This window comes from Fringilla coelebs, assembly GCF_963513975.1.
Source record: "Fringilla coelebs genome assembly, chromosome: Z".
NCBI classification, from domain to species: domain Eukaryota; kingdom Metazoa; phylum Chordata; class Aves; order Passeriformes; family Fringillidae; genus Fringilla; species Fringilla coelebs.
Genome location: NC_140031.1, coordinates 58,573,854 through 58,596,209, shown reverse-complemented (window position 1 = coordinate 58,596,209; position 22,356 = coordinate 58,573,854). Strand labels below are relative to the sequence as shown.

The following is a 22,356-nucleotide window of genomic DNA, read 5'->3' as shown; positions in this document are numbered from 1 at the left end:
TTGCTAATGTCTAATTAAACTACTAATCTTCAGGCATAATTTTAATGTTTAATAAGTTTTGCATTTTCTTAACCTTTCTAAATAAATAAGGACTTTAAAGAATACTTTTGAATTTTAGGTGATAACTTAAGTAAAACAAAACTGAATTAAATAGAATCCCATTTAAAGATTCACTGAGGGTGAAAAGAAGAATAATTTTTTCCCATAATTTTTTGTTAGATCTGGAATAAGTGTTGTATTGGAAACAGCCTGTATGAAATAGCTTTCACTTTGAGATTTTAACATCTTTTAAGGTTGTCATTTAAAAGGGCACCTCAGGAGATTAATAACAAAATATCTGAAATCAGCATATCTGTATTAGTAGATAACACTGATATCACATAAAATGAGTGCACAAAAAGAGAGATTCCTCTTTTTTGAAGATGCTGTTGGGAAGAGTTTTTGCAGACCATGCAGACAGTGGGAGTGATGGAGGTGACAGGTATAGAAATTGCTCTACTGTAATCAAACTAATAAGTAAAAAGGCTTCTAGGATTAGAAATATAGCAATATCTAGACAGAGCTCTAAATGAGTATAGAAATGCTTTTGGGTATTTCCATGTGGTTTTTTACATAAGCATGACAAACTGCTGAGGCTAAAAGCATGAAGAGTATGGAGTCTAACCTCCTGCTCAGAGCAGGGTTCTCTAGAGCAGGTGCTCAGTCTTCTGTCTTGCTGGGGTTTGGATTCTCTATTAATGTGTGTATTAACCTGTTCATGGACCCATCTAGACAATTTATGTTTGCCTGAGGTGCTTTGAGGAGCAGATATGAGAGAATGGAAGTAGCTTTGGGGAGCGGGGTGGTGGTGTCCTCTGACCATGGTAGGCATAATAGGTGCAAAATTGTAAATGCCAGTGATGATGAGCTAGTTAGTAAACCCTCTTATGGTATTTAATTTAGTGCAAAATTTCCTGCTGGTTTTTTTGCAGTCCATACTTTTAAATGCATACTGTATAGATAGCCTACAAGAATTTGATAAAGCATGAATTCCGTTATATCTTTTTTTTTGGACAATGAATAAATATGCCATTTGTGCTTTATGTAATGTTGTTTATCCTTTTACAGTGTTGTGTAAACAAGCTAACAATTCTAACTAGCATTTTGTGAATTAGATATGTCGTATGCTTCCCTATGGCTTGTTGACAATTTTATTTTACATTGTTTTGGTGTCTTAAACCCAAAAAATCTCAAACCAACAAACAAGACTGCCTCAGAGTATGGGAGTGCTTCTGGAAAAAATTTATGCTAATAAAGGATAGTATTGTTGTTAAGTACATCTTTTCACTATGTTAAATTTTTCCACCTTTTTGCATTCTTATGTGCTAAAAGTACTTCTAAAGTAGCATGCTAGTTAGGTTAGTGTACTGTAGGTTTTGAAGTTGTCAAAAGATGCCTACTGCTAAACTCAAGTGTTTAAGTGCTTAGGCAAAATTGATGATTAGAAAGGGGCTGTGGTTTAGAGATAAAAACTAATGAAAAATGCTTTATGTCCATCTGTTATCTGAATCTCCAACACTAAAAAACCCTGAAAATAGTACTGCATCTTTGGCTGATATGTTTAGTTCTTGATCAGATACTTGTACCTGTTGTTTGAATATTGGAACAAAATGAGCCTTTAAACTCCTTATTACTGAAAGGCTCCATGTCATATATGAATAACATCTGTTAAATTTTTTGGCTTCTAATTTGGCTCAAATTAGAAGACAAAAAATTCTGACACTGAGTGACTTTCAGATGTACTTCATTTTCAAACAGTGGTCCAGACTTGCCATTATACTTCTTATGTTCAATAAAAAAGTTTAAGAGTGAGTAGTGGATTCCTGATGTCGCTTCAAACTTGATGCTTCTGCACATCCTCTAGTGTCAAACAGATTATAATACACTTCTGAACCTACTCTTAGTAGGTTCAGTAGGCATATCAGTTTTTAAGACTTGCATTAAACAGAATGTAGTAATTTCTGTGTTGCTCGCAAGAACAGAGGAAGGTACTTGAAATCTACCAATGCTAGTGGAAAAATTAGATGTTGTGATCCTTTGGAGTGGGAGCTGTTCTACAATATAAGCAATATTTGCTCAGTGTGTGTCAGTAGGTTATAAATAATTAGCTATTCATTGTGTGGCACTGCAGTACTAATAATGACTTCTGTCTTTTTAATCAGGACAGAGCTTGGGTTATGGTTTTGTGAACTACGTTGACCCCAAGGATGCTGAAAAAGCTATCAATACCCTGAATGGATTGAGACTTCAAACTAAGACTATAAAGGTATGTAGGGTTAATATAATTTAAAGAAACTGAAATGTTTTGACTTCCTGCTTTGTTTTTCAGCTAATGTCAGTAAAATATACTAGGATTTCATGTAGTAAATGGTCCTTTGTAGTGTTTAAATTTATAGTTAGATTAAGCATAGAAAGTATAGAAAATTACATTTTCTTAACCAACTTAACACTTCAGATGAACAGTTGAATTGCTTTAACTGAGGAATTGTTACATACCTTAGTTGAAGAAATGTAATATTGCATGTTGTTTGAATACTGTGTGCTTCCTCATTTTCTCAAAGATGGTATAACTTCCTTAATAATACCTCAGTTTTTATGTTGCTAGTTTTTCTTGTTCCTTTTACAAATCCTTTCAATGAAATACTGAAATAACTGTTGGTTATCTATTAATTACTCTGTTTCTAGGGCTCTGGTCTTTACATCTCGATTTTTTTGGTATTCCTTTTTCTGTTATGTTGCAACTCCTCACACACTTGTTTACTAAATTCAGTTTCTCAGATTTCTAGAAACAAATCTTGGGAGTTGCTTTTCTCATCTCCTCTTTTAATCCAATAACAGAAGACTGAGGATACTCATTTGAGCAGTTGAGCTCCAAAATTCTGAGAGAGCAGATTAAATAAAATTGTCAGGAAATGCAGACTTTTGAACATGTTTCACAGGTGTAGGTGCCTGAAGGTGGTATATGTTCACCTAGCTCATTCTTCCCTATTAAACAGCAGGGTTTGCTAGCTGATTACTTGGATAGTGGCTCCCTTCTGACTAGGAGCATGTTTGAGACATGAAACAAAGTTCCCCTCTAAAAACATTTGTGCTTAAAAAGCAGCGCAGAGCCACTAAAAGACTGCTGAAACAAAAATAAAACACCAGTAGTTTTGGCAAAAGTGTCTTACCTGTTCTCTATTCATAAGATTTAATAAAGTGGATTACACTGTTTGAAACTTAAATACTGCTTTGTAAAAAATGGTGGCTTATGGCACACAAGCACAGTGGATGAAAGACATGGACAGATGCTTATCTGCTGAAAGCTCCCTGTGTGTTTCTGGCAGATGTCTTGTCCACAGTCCTCTCTCATTTTCTACTTTAGGGGAAAATTGAGCAAATTAATTTTGTGCTCCAAGACTTTTGAAGCTGTCTTTTTTGTGGTGGTGTATTGTATTTGTATTCCAGTATTATTGTTTGGTGTGTAATCCCTTGGACTGAGCCAACATTACTTGTATGTCCAGGATGGTAAACTGGAAGCGCTGTTGACTGTGTAGGCAAAAAAAAAAGGAAGTGGTTAGAGAAGATCAAGCCAGGTCTCCCAAATCAAAACCTTCCCTTCAGGGGAGTTGTGGTAACTTACTTCATTCTGGCCATATTTGAATTTTTAATCCTCCTTCATCTTGCTAAGTGATTAATTTAATCAGTTTTCACCTTTAAAAAAAAAAAAGGGTAAAATTGAGTAGACAGATATGAGTGATGACAGTGATGCTTTTTATTTCCTGCCTTCCCAGGACTAAAAAGTGGAACTGTGGGTTAGATACCAGACAAAGACCTTCGCAGTGAGACTAAACTCATGTGTTTGTACATTAGATATCTTTAGCTAAAGCAAAGCTGAAACTCTGGAGTTGTCACAAGGCAAAATGATAGCCTCTTTGCTAAAATAAGAAAATCTGTGTTTAATTAGAGAAAAGTATCTTCAAATGCTGATTGTTAATGGTACAAGTAAATTCTGACTCTAGCTACTCCCAGTCAAGTCTGTTGAACTTCAGCAGCACCTTTCAGTGTTGGTGGGCATGACTTGAGTGCAAAAACTGCTTTACTATCTTCTCCTTTATTTACTTCTCTTCTTCTTGGACATGGAGTTTCAGACCAAGTTTTTTGTAACTGGATTTTCCAAGATCCCAGAATCATAGTATGTTAAGGGGTTGTAGTGGACCTTAAAGATCATCTAGTCCCAACCTCACTGCTTTTATCTGTGAAGCATTAGAAGTGCCCAGCCTACTGTGAGGCATTTTGTAGCTTACATGTTCCTCAGATCGGCCAGGGAGCAATGGTGAGCAAAGGTCAAGTTGATGTCTGAGGTATTTTCTGTCTCTGGAGGCAGCATCTTGGCTGGAGGAAGACTCTTACAAGGTCTCAATCCCAGGGCCTTGGCAGAGGTTACTTCCTTTTTATAGACCACAGTGTTCTATTTGTCCAGAGTTGGCAAGTCAATGACAAAACCAAAAACCAACCAAACAAAAAAAACCCTCCCCAAAAAAACCCAAACAAAATAAAACCCCAAAACAAAAACCCAGCCTGTTTGATAAACTGAGTCTTACCCATAACTTTCAGTTTCAAATAATGCATTTAACTGGGATGTTTATGTATACGTTCATATGAAAAATTATTGAATAGGAGTGCTAGTGTATATTTAAGCTTCAAAAGAAAAAAATTAGGGGTTTGTGCTCTCTGTACATTTTTGGGACTTCTACAGGAATGCTTAGTACTTTACTAGATTGATGGTTCAAGTCTGTTCCCCATTGATATATAAAACTGGAAGGAACTTTTCTGGTTCAGTCACAGTGTGGTGTATCCTCATGTTGTGACTGAACTCTGTGTAATCCGACTCAGAGGAAACTGACTGTCCTGACCTTGATGTGTGATGCTCTGGATTGGGGCTGTGACAGATACCTCTGACCACAGCTTCTATACTAGTCTGCATGTCATTGGATATATTTTTTCTCATACCTAAGGGCAGGCCACTTAGTGTTTTCTTGAAATAAAATACATTGAAAAATGTGGATTTGCAAAATGCTGGATTATGGGTTGGGTTTTTTAATATTGGTAGCAACACAAAATACAATTACCTCTTCTCCTTTTTAAAGGAAGATCCTGTGGAATGCTTTATGGAATACTTTACTGAATTTTTTGCAAAATATCTCAACCGATTTTCAGGTGTATATCTCCAAAGCAAGGATTAGCAGTCTTAGTCTTGTCTAACCTGGTGGCTGTTGTATTGCCATACGATTTAACAGAATAGTAAGGGTGGGTGTATACTCTGCTGGTGAAGCCACTTTATGTGAACCCTGTTCAGCTGGACAGTATGCATCCATTATTATATAGTGCCCTTTATTGCATAATTTATGGTTTATTTGCAATGTGTACTGCACATACCCTGTGAAGTTTGAGCTTCACTAAGTTATGCAACTGTAGTGTGGAAACAAGTTGCATCCTATAAAAGGTAAAATATTTTCTGTGGCTTCTCTTTTGGAAGGTGATGATGCTGGCAAGCTTTTTATCTCTGTTCTATTTAAAAGACAGTAAAAACATGGATTTTTGTGCCTGGAGTGGTTTTTCTTCTTACCTGCTTGCTTATCCATGACTTTTCTTTTTTCATTTAGGCTGTCCTGGGAAGATCACTTCTTCCCAAATGTGGAAAACTGAGAGAAACAAGTTATGAGAGTCACTGATTTACACATAGGGTTAAGAAAATTGAGAGCATGTTTTCTTGGCTTTTGCCTGGGAGAGGAGAAGTGCTCCATGGCTTCCCCTCCCCTTCGTTAGGGGGTTTTTATAAGAAAAGTTCTACAAAGAAAAAAGATCCAAGTAAAGTTATTGTGAGATTATCTGAACAGGAATATCTTTCAATGTGAAGTAAAAGAGTTATGCATTAACAAGAGTGTTGTAAGATTCACTGTCTAAAAAGGAGTGGGCAAACGAATGGCCTTTCTGGACGGGCTGAGAACTGGGTGGCGTGCTGAGTAGGAGACAGCTTTTTTCGTAGACAGGAAGACACAGGACAATATTTTTGACTTTTCCTTATTATATTAGGCGTCCTTAATGATGGACACAGTCTTCTGTGGATTGTAGCTGCCAAGGGGACACTGAAGAGGACAGTAATGCTGTGCTCATTCTTCCCTTTTGAGGGCTTGAAGTGGCAAAGCCCCTGCATGCAGGACCTGGCATTTCTCTTAATAGAGAATGCTGGTGAGACATGTGTAGACATGCATGCAAGTATGTGTTGGAAAGGGGGGAAAAATAGTTTGTCCAGGCTAGAGGCCTTGGAGTTGTCTTTTTCTATAAGACAGCATTTATAAGATGTATGTATTCTACTTAGCACAGTGCTGCTTAAAAGTCAAATTTAATAAGGTTTTCCTTTGCTGAAGTTCTTTGGATTATTGGGATGTTTACATGGGTAATTATTACCTGTCAGGGGAATAGAAATTTAAGGAATATTTTATCTGAAGTTAAATCTGTAGGTTTTCTTCCCAGTCTTTTATAAGTTTGCATGTAATACAAAAAAAAAAGGCTTAATATGTATCATTCTTCCAACTTCCTATTGGAATGAATTTGACAAAAAAATCAAAATTCTTTGGCTACAAACACAAGATGTCCTTTTTTGCCATTGTCACCCAGTTGACTGCTCTACTGTAGAAAGTTGTGTACTGAGAACAGCTAGTTAAGATTGCAGTAGAAGAGTGACTACTAAGCATTCAGCTTTACAAATGTTCAAAAAGGTGCTGTATATAGCAAGGGAGGACTTGAAATGAGGGCTATGCTGCAGGTTCATTAGTGTTCTTTGAGTCATTGTCATCATTGTCATTAAAACTTGGCCTGTGATTTCACTTGGTGTCTGGAACTACTACTTAGATTTACAAGAAGAGTCACTGTAAAGGAATTATCCTCTAACTTAACTGTTCAGTAGCTGCACCCTTAAGAAATTTTACCAATGATGGTACTCTTGAAAACACTTCAAACACTTAATGGAAAATAGCAAATTACTGAAGAAAAGAGAGATGCTGGTTTGATTTCTGAGTTTGGTGCAACAGATAAAAACTATTGAGATTGTTCCTCTCTTCACCACTGACACTTGTAGAGAAAAATTTTGGTAGTGTCCCCTTTTTGTAATAATTCTTTGATTAACTAATATCCTTGGGTAGCCATGAAGTACACACAAGTTGTGTAAAAAGTCTATTAAAATACCAGAGGTGAGTGAACTGTGAAGGTGAGAGAAACCCTCCTTACCTTCTTGATTTTTTTTTTTTGATTCCTACCTTCCCACCGCTTGTATTAAAGAACACTGATCTAATGTTCTAAGGATTCTAAGGAATTTTCTAAGGAGTGATCTAAGGAGCAAAAGGGAATCCTGTGTGGAAGTTTAATTTAAAGCTAGTGAGTTTTACTGATGTTTTCAGTCAGCAAAGGCTGAGAGGGGCTATGATGCCAGAACATTTAGTGGTCTTGACAGAGTAATTAAATACCTCAGGACTGTATTCTTAGGGTCAAATTGCATTGTTCTAGCAGACCTGAAATAGAGCAATTTTTCTTGGAAGAAATGTAAAGGTGGGGTTTTTCCCCTTAAATTTCTGCAGAAGTTACATAAATTATGCAATCTTTTAGCTATGTTAAAAGTTAAAGCTTTGACAGCATTTTGATTTTAATACTACACACACACACATCTTTTCACTCCTAGGTAAAATTTGTACTTTACTGAAATTCAAATCTCCTCAGACTTTGAATGTTTACTTACCCAGCTTAAGCTGGCTGCTTCTTTTTCATGCAGCTGAATAATAGTGGGAGGAGGATTCAGTTCTTAGTGCACGTTACTGTCACTTGCTGTAAACCACATTATGGGCAGGTGGTTGGTTGTCTGTGCCGGGCCATACTGTGAGATGTGCTGTCCTCATGTTTTGCAATCACAGTTTGTTTCCTGTTAGACCCCCAAGTGTCATATTGCTGCTGATTTAGAGTGTCTTGCAAGAGCCCATCCCTGTGTCTCTGGGGGAGAGAATTCTTGGACCAGTGCAGCTCACCCTAAGGCTATTGAGCAGCTCTGCAGCCAGAACAAACAAAAAAAAAATACTAGAAAACCAACAAAAAACTGCTTGTTACTACTAATATTGATGCTGCATCTTTGTGCCCTACCCTCCCCATGCTATGCAAAGTCCTCTATGAAGGTTGTGGCTTTCTGCATGGATTCAAAATGCTGTAAATGCCAGGCATGGAGATCTGTTACAGTCCGTTGTTTTGAGGGGTTTTTTCCTTTGTTTGATTGAGGTTTTTTAATTATTGTTAATTTATTTGTTTTAAATCCAGTACCTGTTTTCTTTGTAAGGTTTTTATTAATATAAAACATGGTTATGCTTACTTTTGAAATTATGGTAGTCTTGAGTTGGCTCTCTTGTCTTTCATCCATGCAGTAATAGTTTTTCCAGAAGGGCTGTAAGATAGTCCAGTGAACTGTAAGTTGCCCTGGATGTGTTTTGTGTGTTTCTAGATGTGTCTGTGGAATAGTGCAAGAGATGCCCAAGTGTTGTGTTTGCCAGAGTCTCTTGTCAGTATTAGAAGCTTCTTAGGTGTAGCCTGAGGTTTACTCATTTCCTTCAGGAGAATAATTGAGGTCTTGTGTTTAAGACTCTATTCCTGTTTATATTATTCATGTGGAGGGCTTAATATTATACTCTATACTCCTGTCCTCCTTGAAAGGTAAGTGCTTTTTTTATTCCTAGTGCATCTGAAATTCCTGTGCTCTCATTGTTTGGGCACGAATGGGGATCAGAATCATGAATGTGAAGTACGAGGAAAGGTCCTTTGAGACTCTTAAGAATGTGAAAAGTAGGAAACAGAAAATGTTTGCAGACTTGATCTTCTTTCATATCATATATTCTATTCGTACATGAATTCTAAGTTGAGTATTTCTTACTTTTAGCAAGATAGTGATAGTTGCAGACTGCAAGTTTTAAAGTGCTCTTCTGTACTAGTCCTTCTAAGGGCAAAACAGAATTGCTATTCTGTGATTGTAGTGCATAATTCCCATACCATGTTTTATTCCAGTGAAGTTGATAATTGTTTTATTTTAATCAGACATTTGTGACCCTGATTTAAAACTGTTACAGTATCTTGAGACTTCTGGGAAAACCTCTGCTTCTTTCCATCAGGGGCAAGATTTGCAGCTGGTTTCTGTTCTTAACACATACGTTTGCTTTGGTTCACCAAGTGGATTTTTGGGTGTCAGTGCTTTAGACCAAGTCTCCTGAAAGCCCATTTCTGGTCTTCCTCTATGCTACATACAGCAGCATTTTATGAGGTCTTCCTCTCTGAGCAGTGTCCTGCCCTTAATTGGTTATATCCTGATGAAGACTTCTGGTCCTTGTTCCCTCAGATATATAAAGACTGGTCTTAAGTCTAAATTTGTCAGGTTTGTCCATTCATGCACTCAGCTGAATGGCAACAGGTGTGGATCCTATAGCCCACCTCAGGCCTGTGACTCTGATGTGGGTTGTAGCTGTCAGAGCTGGAACACTTAGAGGGGTGAACTAAAACTGAAACTCTTCTGATCATAAATGCTGAAAGGCTGTTGCTTCAGTGTCTGTTTTTTCAATGCATTCCCCATTGTACAACAGACTGTGAAATCAGGACCTTTATGGGATATGGTTGTGTTTATCAGCTTCAGCTAAACTTGTAAGTGAGCTGTGTTGAGGTTTTTTAGTTCCACAGAGCTGGATCTAAGTTGCCTTTACAAAGGGAAGTCTGGATTTCCAGTTTGCTCTGTCCACAGAAGTGTGCTACTGCAGGCTTCCACCATGAACTCAGCACAGCATGTATATGTTCAGTAAGGTAGTCTTGTGTAAAAAGTGGCCTTGAAGCTTTGGAGTGGAACAATCCTTATTTGAGGGGAGACAGGAAGTGAGCTTGATGAATATACAGCAGTGTACTCTCCTGTTCTGGGCAACAACCTGTTGCTGGCTAGTGACAGCTGAGACCCCATCTCTGTGGTGTGCTGCAGCGTCTTACTAGAAATCAAATGAAGAAGAGTTCTTGAATCATGGTATCTCATACAAATTTAAGTGCAAGTTGAGAACACTTGCCTGGCACAATGGCCTGGCAACATTGCTGTAAGAAAAAGCAGTATGTCCTTGTTTTTACTATCCTTGCTGAGGAAGCATACTTGTTCCTGATGTATTCCTTTTCTCAGTATAAATCTGTCTGCTTTGGATGTAGGTTTAAGCCATTTTCATGGGGACGTACTGAATAGCAGTTTTTTGTTGGAGTTTTTTTCCCCCACAGAGAAACATGTATATTAAAAGAACTGGATACTACTCTTAAGGGCAAGTTGTGTTTTAAGCAGAAAGATTGCACTTGAGCTAGTGAATGTGAATATTTACTGAAATACTGATTTTAGCGTTTAAAGATTTCAGATTTAAAGACTTAGAAGACTATGTTAAGTAGAGGTGTTTAGGAGGAAATTATATTAAATTCTCGAGTTTTTTGAGAGAATACAAATAGTTTGTATTTGTACTAATAATACTGCTACTCTACTGATAATAAGATAAAAGAGCTTGAAGCATGGTACTGAGGTGTCTATTGGTAGTAGCAGATAATAAGAAACTGAAGCATTCACTTGCAGGGACTATGCCTCTATAATCTTTGGTATCTTCTTTGTTTAACCTGCTTTCACCGTTTTCACTTGAAAATCGTGAATCAGTCCATCCTAATGTTAGGAAATTAAGTATTAAAGCAGTGAAAATACTCAGATTTAGTGGTGTAATGTTTGCACTTCTAGAAGCAAGCGTTTTTCCTACTAGCTGCCATGGAAAATTTCAGTAAAACTGTTTTAAAATTGGTATCTCCAGAGTAGTGCTGTTCAGTGTTGTACAGTGTGTCATTCAGTATTTCAGCTTTCAGCCTTGTTCTTGACTTGCCTTGAGTTCAGTGGTTTTGATATCACATAACTGAAATGTTCACCTGTTGAATTAGATGTGGAATGAAAATATAAAAGTTGTTTAAAGAGACTAAATATAGAACTATCAGCAAGTAAATACTGAATGAGCAAACTGACAGGATATAGGTAGGGAGATTAGTCTGGAGAGTCTCTGCTTTAAGCATATATCACAAGTGAAATGACTGGACTTTGACATCAGAAATGAAGAGGGATATGTATATCATATACTCTAGGCAAGGTTCCTTTAATAGGAATTTTATACCAGTAATATTTTGAGGTGTCCTTGTTTTTCACTAGTGGTGCTGACTTAAATTACGTCATATTTCTGAAGTTACGTGTTTCTCTCAGATTTTTTGCCTGACTGGTAGTTCTGGTGCTTAGCAAGATGGTTAAGTATATTGTACAGATACTGGTGATGAACCACTGGTTTTGGTTTAATATGTGTTATTACTGTGATTAATGTGCCAAAATTCGTTGTGTTGGAGTAGTCACTTGAAGGTAATAACAGTGAAACTGGATATGTAAGAGTAGGGTATGTTGGTATTGCTTCCATTTACCTGCACTCTTGAAATTATCTTAAGTGTAGGCCTTGACTTTGAATTTGAACTCTTTTTAACCAGAGAGGGCATGGGCAATAGTGGACCAGCTATCATAATGCAAGAACTCATACTCACCAGAGCAAAATGAGAGAGTTTTGCAAAAGCTGCTTTGTATCTTGACAGGTACCAGTTCTGTAGCATAAGGTAAACTTGCAGTAAATTAGCAAATATTTTGTGCTGGTAGAATCTTTGTTAATTTATATTTTTATGTGTGGCAGCATGTGTCCAGCAGTGTGAATTCCCCCTTGCAAGACAGTGTCTGCATGGGTTTGGTAATTCATGATTTTACTAGGACTAGTCCTGTTCCCCAGGCAGTCTGTCTCCATTCCTTGGCCTTGGGTCTCCTTAAAATCCTGCCAAGTGAGGCATGGAAGTTTATTTCTTAGAGAAGCTCAGGGCTAAATGGGCATGTAGAACAAGTTTATTCATTCCAAAAGGGTAGCTGTCACTGTCTTTGTTGCTTCTTTGGCTGAATGCAGGCACACTTTACTTTGTTTTCCTGTAACTTTGATCGTAGGGCTTTAGCTTCTATGTGGCTCATATGTGGAAAGGACAAGGCAGTGTGACTTAGAAGGTTCTGTGCTGAATAGCAACAAGTTCTCGAGGTCAGTCCTCCTCAGCCAGCACAAAGGTACCTTGCACAAAGCCTCTGGGCAGAACTTGATCACAGGTGTGATCAGGGCAGTGTTCAGGGTACTGCTTGTTTCTTCTCCAGCATGCTGTCTTCTGTTCTGCTTCCATAGCAGTCTTAAGAGTCTGCTGGTCTGCCCAGAAATGAGACAGAAAGGATTTGAAAATAAGGCAAAAAGACAGAATGACAGAATCAAGTTCCAGTTGCCCAGTATTGGCTAACAGTACATGAAGGGGGAGGGAAGGAAAGGAGGTAAATATGACTACTTCTTGAGGATCCTTTTTTACTTTTATGTTTTACATAGGTGAAAAGCCTAAATAAAGTATTTTGTCCTCTTGGAGAGGTGCAGGTGTTCTGTCCTAATCATTTTCGTAGTAACACCACTTGTACAAACTTCAGTAGGAAGTAGTGAACGTGCTGTTTTGTAGTATGTGTCTAAAGGTCAAAGAATCTGCTTAATCACCTTAAAATATTTTGACTGACACGTCAAGGCAGCAGGTAAAAAACTTCCAAAAGGATACAAGAATTTCACTGATAAATGGCGTTTGTTTTTAAGGCCTCTGTTGCAGAAATTGACAAGCTGCTGAACAGGCAAAATATAGGTTGGAGTCCTACTTCTGCCATTCATTCTTAGGCCTGTGAAAGTGATTTAGCAGAGTTTTATCTTGATCTCATGAAGGATTGTGATTATGAGTCATTTGGTAGCAAGCTCGACATGTACAAAACACACAGCACTTGAAAAACACTTGCAAACCTTTAAGTGCTTCAGACTGTCTTTCTGTGCCTTTGGCCTACATATCACACTGAAATCTTAATTCCTGGTATGTTTTAGTGCTTTTTAATAAGAATTCATGGAACATGGGACATTCATGGAACTTGTTAAATTTGTTGCTTTAATCATACACTTTCTCCACCAAGGCTTGCTGGAATATGTACCTAGCTTTTTCTCATTTATTTGGAAGTACTTTTTATATATGAATTCATGTAGTCAGCTGCACCTGTGTAGTCTAAGTTGCATTCCTTCCATGTGTTGAAAGCTAGTCCCCCCCCCCCCCCAAAAAAAAAAAAAACCAAAACAAACAAACAAAAAAAAAAAAAAACCAAACAAAAAACCCCACTGAACTGGCTTTGCAGAGTAACTGTTCTGTCTGGTGTTGGAGATGTTTTTATGTCTCAGAACAGATAACACTGTCCTATTTCAGCTGGTTTTAAAGTGTTTGTTTTCTAGGATTTTTTATGGTTTTTTCCCTAAGGTTTCTTATGCACGACCAAGTTCAGCTTCTATCAGAGATGCAAATTTGTATGTTAGTGGACTTCCAAAAACAATGACCCAGAAAGAACTGGAACAGCTCTTTTCCCAATATGGACGTATTATTACTTCTCGTATTCTGGTTGATCAAGTCACTGGTAAGTAGGCAGTTTTGCATGGCCTTTCATGGACTCAGTTTGAGATATTTCGCCTTTCAATACAATTGTCTTGTCTCTATAATGTATAAAAGGTGTACGTAGGCCAGAAAATGCTTTTGTCTCCTGGAGTTGTTCATAAACATGCATGGACAAAAATAGACTGTGTAGTGACTGAGCCAGCTTGAGTCATTTCCACCCGGAAGGTGCAGGTCTGAAGCTTGTTTGATGACTTGTAATAAATTTACAGCTGCCATAATCTTTCTTTCCAAGCTGCTGTATGAAAATAGTTTTCCAGTGCCTTACAAAATGCTATTAAACTTTTTTTCCTTAAAAAGAAAATTTTATGCAGAAATGCACAGCTGGTTCTCTGAGGCTAGGATTACAGAAGCCCCAGACTGGCAGTTGCTATTAAGACTGTTTTCAAGGCTAATTCATTAAATTTGGGCACACACATGAACTTTGAGTTCCTCAGGAGCAGGTAAGTTCTGTGATTACCCATGCTGTTATTTGCATTATTACAGTATGTGTGTCAGTCAGGTAATGGTTGTTAGTGGCACTTTGTGGTTACTCTTCAGACTCGGGACAATAATGTGTGTGGTTTTTTGCTGTCTCACATGGCTGATCTTGAGGATCTTTGTAGTTTTCTGAATCACCTGCTGTGAGGTTTCTGCCAGAAATAAGCAATTGAATGAAAAGCCAAGTACATGACAGGAGCATTGAGTGTACAAAGCAACATACAAAGAAGCAGCTTTGGAAAACTCTTCAAGTTCTCCCCCTTCCAGAGCACTAAGGGTTGGGACAGATAAAGTCATTTACTCACATAATTGTTCCCTGAATAAGCTGCATTTGATTGTTTTATTTTTTTTTAATAGTTGTACTTTTTCAAAGCTGCATATCCTCTTGGGTGGCAAACAGCTTTCAGCTGTAGAAGGTCATAAGGTTTTTTAATTGTCTTACTTTGAAAAGTTGGCACATGCCAGCACTTGAGTCTCGGCTGACCTTTAGAGGAACTTGTGTGTACTCCTTTGACTTCCACTAAGTTAAAAGAAATCTCAGTGTTGACACATAATACTTAGAGAGTGTTTTAATAGGCTGAGTTGTTGAGAGTGTAGAGAGGCCTGGAAAAGAAAGCTAAAGGCCAGATACTGACTTGTAGATTTAGCAGATTTGCAGGACAGATTCCTAGTCTTTGTGCAATAAATAGCTATTCACAGTAGGTTCCTGTATATTCATGCATAGAAATAGATGACATTTAACAAATGGACCAGTAAGTAAATATAATTTAACTTCTAATATGTGTTATAATTCTTTTCATATTCATAAATCCTGCTATTTGCAGCGTACTTTCTGGCATATAGATTGTTGTTAAGGCTTAAGCTTTCTTGCCTCCTTTTAATAATTTGGAAGAGGTAGGCTCAGAATAGTATGAATAATAAGGTTATGACACAAACTGACAGATAAAAAATGCAAAGTTGAAGCTGTGACATTTGCCTCTTTCAAGTTTTCTTATGCCTATTCACTGTCACTTTTGATGGCTTAAATCATTGTTTATGAACAGAATACATTTCTTGTCATTAATGTCTTTCTCAGTTGAGGACAAGTGTCTAACTCATCTGGTTATTCATGAACCAAAATGTAAAGGGGCTCTAAATGGCACTTGAAATATTACAACAAAACATTGGTCTAATTAATGTTGGCTGTTAGTAGCTTTAATGTTAATTGGTTCAAGTATCCAATGTAGCTCAATGTGTTTATGTCTAAGACACTTGCAATTTTTGAAGCGTGATGTTCATAAGACCTTCCATAAACACTTTAGGATTCCTTTGCGTGTTGCCTTTGACTTTTCTATATCAAGAAAAGTTTCCTTCTAAAGTAATGCCTAGTGATGTATGGTGATTCACCGAAACCAAGTCTTTTACTCAGAGGTAACCACTGACTGTAAAAACCTGGCCATAATTCCCACTATTGCAATATAGTTTGTGCACATCATCATCCTCTGAGCATATTTGCTCCAAAGAGAGCTTCGGGGGATACTGCAGGAGAGAAAAAGCCATTTTTTTGCTGCTAGAGAGCAGAGAACTAAGCTATATGCAGAATTTTTGTCACTTTAGGTACTGCAGAGTAGCATGAGCTGACCAGAGTTAAGAGTGCAGCTGGTTTGGGTTCATCTCCATCCAACAAAATTGCTTTGTTTCTGAATTCTGCTTTGGCTCACTACATTTTTTTCCACTGTTTTCCCTCAGACTCACAAGCTCTTTACACAAATGTGTCTTACATCAGTTAAATGAAAAATTAAAATCAAAATTACAGTAGAAAATTCTTACTTCAAGCTAGAGATCAGTTCTGTTAAGCTCAAAGTTACCATGTGTTCACAGCATTCAACCATCAACCTAGCACTTGGCCACACGAATAAAAGTTACTATCCAATATTCTGGAGTCTGTGAATTCATTACTGTGTGCTTTTTTCACCTTGTGCAGGGGTGTCACGGGGCGTGGGGTTTATCCGGTTTGACAAGCGAATTGAAGCAGAAGAAGCTATCAAGGGCTTGAATGGCCAGAAACCTCCAAGTGCCACAGAGCCCATCACTGTAAAGTTTGCTAACAATCCAAGCCAAAAAACCAATCAGGCCATTCTTTCCCAGCTGTACCATTCTCCAAACAGAAGGTATCCTGCCCCTCTAGCTCAGCAGGCGCAACGTTTTAGGTAAGTCAAATAATGTGCACAGGTGTGCTGAAACTTGCATGCTCCCACAGGCCTGTTTGATTGCCTCCACTCTTGTGCATTCCTGGTTGTCTGACTTCTGTGTGGGAAGGAAACACGTGAATGTTGAACTTCAGCTGTGCTACCGCAGTACAGCTAAAGCCAAAATGCATGCCATCCTGTTGATAGCGTTTCAGTGTCTAATAAGCATCTTATACCAAGGTGGCATCTCTCGTGTACTCAGTCACTTAAATTCTTTTTTTCAAAGATTACTTTTCATTTCCGAAGTTATTCTTGATTTATTTGCAAGTTGATTCAGTTAATACTGACCTAGGAGATACAGTGGTTTTTTCTTAGCCATATGGCGTGCCACAGCCGGGTTCCTCTTTATCTACCCCTTCATTTTTCCTCTGCATTCTGGCTTTCAGTTTTTTTTCCTGTTTAGTTGTCCATGTTCTTCATGCCATACTTAAGTCTTTTCTTGTTAAAACCTTTCATAATGAAGATTGCTTGCATATTTTTTGCATGTGATTTTGGGAACTTACGTTCTCATCGTGTTGAAACTATTCCTATATAGTTCCTTGTGCTCTTTAGTGTATTGAAAAGAACAGATGGTGAGAACAGAGTGAAGCAAACACTGTACAATCTATGTCCATGAGTACCTTGGAGTTTTTCGGTGATCTTGATTATTTCTTCCCTCCCTCTGCCCCTGAACTGTGTTAATGGGCTGTGTTAAATAGTAATACACTGAAAGAGTATCTCTATTTTGTTTTTCAAGAAACAAAACCAGTTGACAGTTTGCTTCAAAGAGAATATAACAAATTTCAAATGGTCTACATTGGCTAGGCTTGCTTTTTCCAAATATTCAAGAGTTCATGGCCTGCACTTCTGTCAGAATTTTTTACTTTTCTCTTTCATTCAGCTTTTTGGCGTTACGTGCTGCATCTCACAGGTGTGAGGAGTAGGTGTTCTGCTGTAGGAGAGGGGGTAGCAAATTTTACTTTTGTGAGGCTCTTCTTACTATCTCCTAGGTAATAAAAGGGCTACCTTACAACATTGTTGTGAGTATTGCATAAAAGTAGACTTGCCATTATTCTATAGACGAAGTCTGGGTGCAGAAATTGCAGGATGGACTCAAGTGCATTGTATAAAATAACATCATGGATTTTGTCACAAGCTTATTCAACATACTCTGGCAATGACCTGATGCAGTTGCCCCATCTCTGTTAATAGTTGACAGAGGCCTGAAAACAGCTTAAACTTCAATAATAAAAGCAACAGGATCAATACAATGCTTTCTTTTTTTTCTTATTAAGTGAAAACTTGGGCTGGACTTCAAAAGCACATCTATATAATTCTTCCTCAGTTTCTATAAGATGTATAACAAAGCATCTTTAAAAATTTCCAGTGAAAGTGTCCGACAATATTTCCAGAGTATTTTCAAGTCTTCAAGGTAACTGCTAAAAAATCATACAAGTGATACCATTACTAGATTAAGTCTTCATCTGACAGCCCTTGTAACAAGTGGTGGTGTGTCTAGAATTCTTCACCTTGCTCTCCACCGCTTGTCAGTGACAGTAGACCTCAGTCATCCACAGTCTACTGATAATAGTCAAGTATTTTTTAATTTCCTTTTTCTGCTCTTTTAGGGGTTCAGTAGTTTCTTGTCAGTGTATTCTGCAAATCCAGCTCACTGCAGAATCAGTGCTCTCTGGAAAACTAAATCAAGTGTACGGTTTTTACCTAAGCTCGTATTTTATTGAGTCTTGATCTATAGTAAGACTTCTTCATGTATCTGGGATTTGTCAGAAAGAAACAAGAACTTCTACAGGGTTAACATATTTTGAAAGAATCGCTTTAAGGGACTCCAGGAATTAGAGCAACAGGAGTGATAGGCACTGCATATTTCCAGTATTGGCTGGATTATTTCAAGGGGTTTAGAGTTGTGGTGGCATTCTATAACTGGGGGAAGGTGAGGCAAGAACCATGTGGAGCAATCTTGAAAATAATATATATATATGTGTGTGTGTGTGTGTATGTGTGTATTATAGAAACACTTCATCCTGGAAAATCATAGTGTCGTAGGATACCCTGGGTTGGAAGGCACCCACAAGGATCATTGAGTCCAGCTCCTGGCCCTGCACAGGGCCAAGAGTCACACCATTGCCTGAGGGCATTGTCCAAATAATTCCTGAACTGTGGCTACTTGGTGACCTGACCACTTTCCTAGGAATCCTTTTCCAGTGTCCACAGCCACCCTCTGGGTGAAGAACCTTTTCCTAATATCCAGCCTAAACCTCCCCTGACACAACTTCAGGGCATTCCCTCAGGTCCAGTCACTGTCACTAGAGAGAAGAGATCAGTGCCTGCCCCTCCTCTTCCTCTCACAAGGAAATGTAGAGTGTGAGGAGGCCAGCCACCACTCAGGCTCCCCGGGCTGAGCAAGCCAGGTGACCTCAGCTGCTCCTTGTACAGTTTCCCTTTCAGACCCTTCACCATTTTGTTGGCCCTTCTTTGAAAGTCTAATGGCTTTATATCTTTCTTATGTTGTGGCACCCAGAACTGCCCCCAGCCCTCGAGGTGAGGCTGCCCAGTGCAGAGCAGAGCAGGACAATCCCCTCCCTTGCCCGGCTGTGATGCTGTGCCTGATGCACCCTAGGACACGGGGCCCTCCTGGCTGCCAGGGCACTGCTGGGTCAGGTTCAGCTTTCTGTTGACCTGGAGCCCCAGGTCCTTTGCCATGCTTTTATGTGTCTCACTCTCCAGTCTCTCTGTACATCATGGTTTGCCCCATCTCAGGTACACAGTCTGACACTTGGCCTTTTTAAATGTCATGTAGGTGGTGATTGCCCAACCCTCTGATTTGTCAAGGTCTCTCTGCAGAGTCCCTCTGCCTTAAGAACCTCAACAGGTCCTCCCAATTTAGTGTCATTGGCAAACTTACTTTATATACGTTCTTTAAGTCCTGCAGCCAGGTCATTTATGAAAATGCTGAAGAGCACTGAGCCTAAATTGAAGCCCTGTGGAATCCCAGTAGCGCCAGTTACCAGTCTGATGTCACCCCATTCACTGTAACCCTTTGTGCTGAGCCCTGAGCCAGTCGCTCACCCATCCCATGATACAGTTATCCAGCTGTGTGCTGCACATTTCAGCCAGAAGGATCCTGGGAGAGAAGTATCAAAAGCTTTATTGAAGTTCAAAAAGATTGCATCAGCTGACTTCCCTTGGTCAGATGAGTGGGTTATCCTGTCATAAAGGCAAATGTAAGTTCGACAAGCAGGACTTTGCCCTCTTGAGGCCGTGCTGGCTGTGATTGTGTTTTTGAATACTTCCCAGAATAATCTTCCTAATTTTACCAGGCACTGAAGGGAGACTGGTGGGCCTGTAGTGTCCAGGGTCATCCTTCTTGCCCTTATTGAAAATTGAGGTAGTGTTAGCCAGTTTCCATTCAACTCCATATTCCCAAGATCATTAAAAAAATAATTGAAAGAGACTTCACAAAGACATCAGCCAATTCTTTGTCTGTTCTTGGTTGAATCCCATCCAGCCCTATAAATTTGTAGGGACTCAGTTGGAGCAGGAAATCCCACACAAGTTCAGCGTTGTTCACTGTTCTCACAGCCCAGAAGACTGGGACCCTCTTAGCCCATCATCCATATTAAAGGCAAAGAAAGAATTAAGTTTCTCTGTCTTGTTTATGTCCCTGTTTGGGACATAATGGGGTGACCATTTTCATTCTGTAACAGGCTGATGTTATTTTTGGACTGCTCTTTGAGATTGACATATTTAAAAACTTGTTGTCCCCCACATTGTTGGCAAGCTTTGGCCATACAAATTTTCTCCCCCAGTGGCCAGCAATATCTCTGTGTTTTTCCATATCCACCTGATTTCGCCTCCATACTTATTTTTTTGCCTTAGCCGTGCTCAGCCAAACCAGCCTTCTGCCTTCCAACATTCTGGAATTGCCAGAAGGAGTAGGAACATGAAAAATCTTTTTTTGGAGTTCATGTTACAATAGTTGGCAAGTGATCCAAAATACTGCATCTGTGTTGATAGTCATGTCAGCAAACACATCAGGAGCCTTAATAAAAGTTTTCTTCTCAACCCGGTTGGTAGTGTGGAAAACTTGACTGATGTGGTCACTGACTGTAACTTTATGGTAACAGTATATGATTTAGGCTAAAGTTGTGGCTGTGGTGCACTTTATAAAATTAACTTCTTATGATTGTGGTTACTACACAGGAATTGTAGCAGTGTGGGGTTTAGATGGTGGATGCTGCCACCTATTTCCCAGTAAGCATCTCCACAAAAAATATGTTTTGTCTTCACTATCAGGTGTAATAAGGTGCTATGGGTCTTTCAGTGGTGATAACTTAACATTGCTTGAGGTTTGGTAGATGTGACAGTAATATGCTAAGTTTCCTTAATCTTAAAGGGTGGAAAAGTCTGAAGACTGAACATGTTGCTAAATGTTTTGCAGGTTGGACAATCTGCTCAACATAGCTTATGGAGTAAAGAGGTAATAAAGGATTAGTTGGTTCATAACAACCAAATTATTTTGAAGTATTTTGCAAACTCTTACTTTTCAGTAAGACTTATGTTGGATTTTTGCATGTTGAGACTTCAGCTGAGATTGTTCATTTTGATGCATTTTGCATGAAATAGACAAGCCTTTTGTAGCAGTTCCATGGAATTCCTGTTTCAAATGACTTGCTAATCCTCGCTGGTTTTATAGCATGCTTTCCTTTTGATTTTCTGTTACATCATTTCAGACATACCTAGCACTGTTCTCCCTACTTGTGTATAATTTTTTTACATAGTATTTGCGCAGTTAGGGGGCAAAAAATATTTTTTGATCTTATCTTTCTAGTCTGAGCAACATGTTCATTCTGTGAAAAGCTCTGTATCATTCTCTTCTTTTATTTTGACACTTCTTTGCTGGAGTTTTGTGTGAGCAGCTATATGATGATGCTGTTTTGCTTTCCCTCATTCTTTAGTAGGTTTCCTCCGATGACCATTGATGGAATGACCAGTTTGGCTGGAATTAATATCCCAGGACATGCAGGAACAGGGTGGTGCATTTTTGTGTACAACTTGGCCCCTGATGCTGATGAGAGTATCCTCTGGCAAATGTTTGGACCCTTCGGAGCAGTGACCAATGTGAAGGTCATCCGTGACTTTAACACCAACAAGTGCAAAGGTTTTGGATTTGTGACTATGACAAACTACGATGAGGCAGCTATGGCAATAGCCAGCCTGAACGGATACCGCCTTGGTGACAGAGTATTGCAGGTCTCCTTCAAAACAAACAAAACGCACAAAGCCTAACCAGTTATTCTCAGTGCATTAATACGTGAAAACTATACAACAAAGGCAATTTACAAGAAGCTTTATGCATTAGTAAATGCCTTTGTTGTATGCCAGTGTGGAAATGGGGATAAAATGACTACTTAGCATCCTAAGAATATGTGAGATTTTTTTATTGGTAATATTTGAATTAGAACTTCTTAACTATCTTTTGTGTTTGAGTATTGACAAGAGGTACAGGGTTTTTACCTGTCACAATGCGTATTCTATTGCCTTCTTTGAAGAAGGTGGACCTTTTAAAATGTTTCAGCTAAGGGAAGAAGTTTCTTTTTCTTTCTACATGACTGCCTTTAATCTATGAGTAAATATCGAGGCTTTGTGTAGTACTATATTTTTTTTTGTCATTTCTTGATTTGCTTTGTGTTTAATTTACATTGTAATGCATTATTGTTTTGTTGTTCAAGAGAATTATCTGAAGTTTACATTTTATTTATAAAGTTATAAGCAGTATTTATTTCATCATCTTCATTTGGGTTGGGGAGTGGGAACACATTATAAAAGCTTATTGTAAGAATACTGGAAAACTTTTCGTAAAGCAGTACCTTGCCAAAGAGATAAGAGCCTCTTTGATGTGGGTTTAAAAAAGCATCTATTTTTATAAAAAAAAATAAAAAATTTGGAGAAACTTTTTACTGGTCCTGGAACA

At 38.4% G+C, this 22,356-nt stretch overlaps 1 protein-coding gene across 7 annotated transcripts in view; it reads left to right on the top strand.

Moving 5' to 3' along the window:
* The window catches only part of ELAVL2 (ELAV like RNA binding protein 2), a gene marked incomplete at both ends in the record, with an annotated part of 43,891 nt that extends 22,220 nt beyond the window's left edge, over positions 1–21,671 (top strand). For 3 of the 7 annotated variants that reach the window (XM_084225179.1, XM_084225175.1, XM_084225174.1), the window contains 5 exons: positions 2,202–2,305; positions 13,489–13,642; positions 16,121–16,346; positions 20,824–20,862; positions 21,341–21,671. In XM_084225179.1, coding sequence (XP_084081305.1) covers positions 2,202–2,305; positions 13,489–13,642; positions 16,121–16,346; positions 20,824–20,862; positions 21,341–21,671 — 854 coding nt within the window. The remainder of the gene's footprint in view (positions 1–2,201; positions 2,306–13,488; positions 13,643–16,120; positions 16,347–20,823; positions 20,863–21,340) is intronic. The other 4 variants (XM_084225180.1, XM_084225176.1, XM_084225178.1 and 1 more) reach the window with 3 other exon arrangements.
* Between the last annotated feature and the right edge of the window lie 685 nt (positions 21,672–22,356).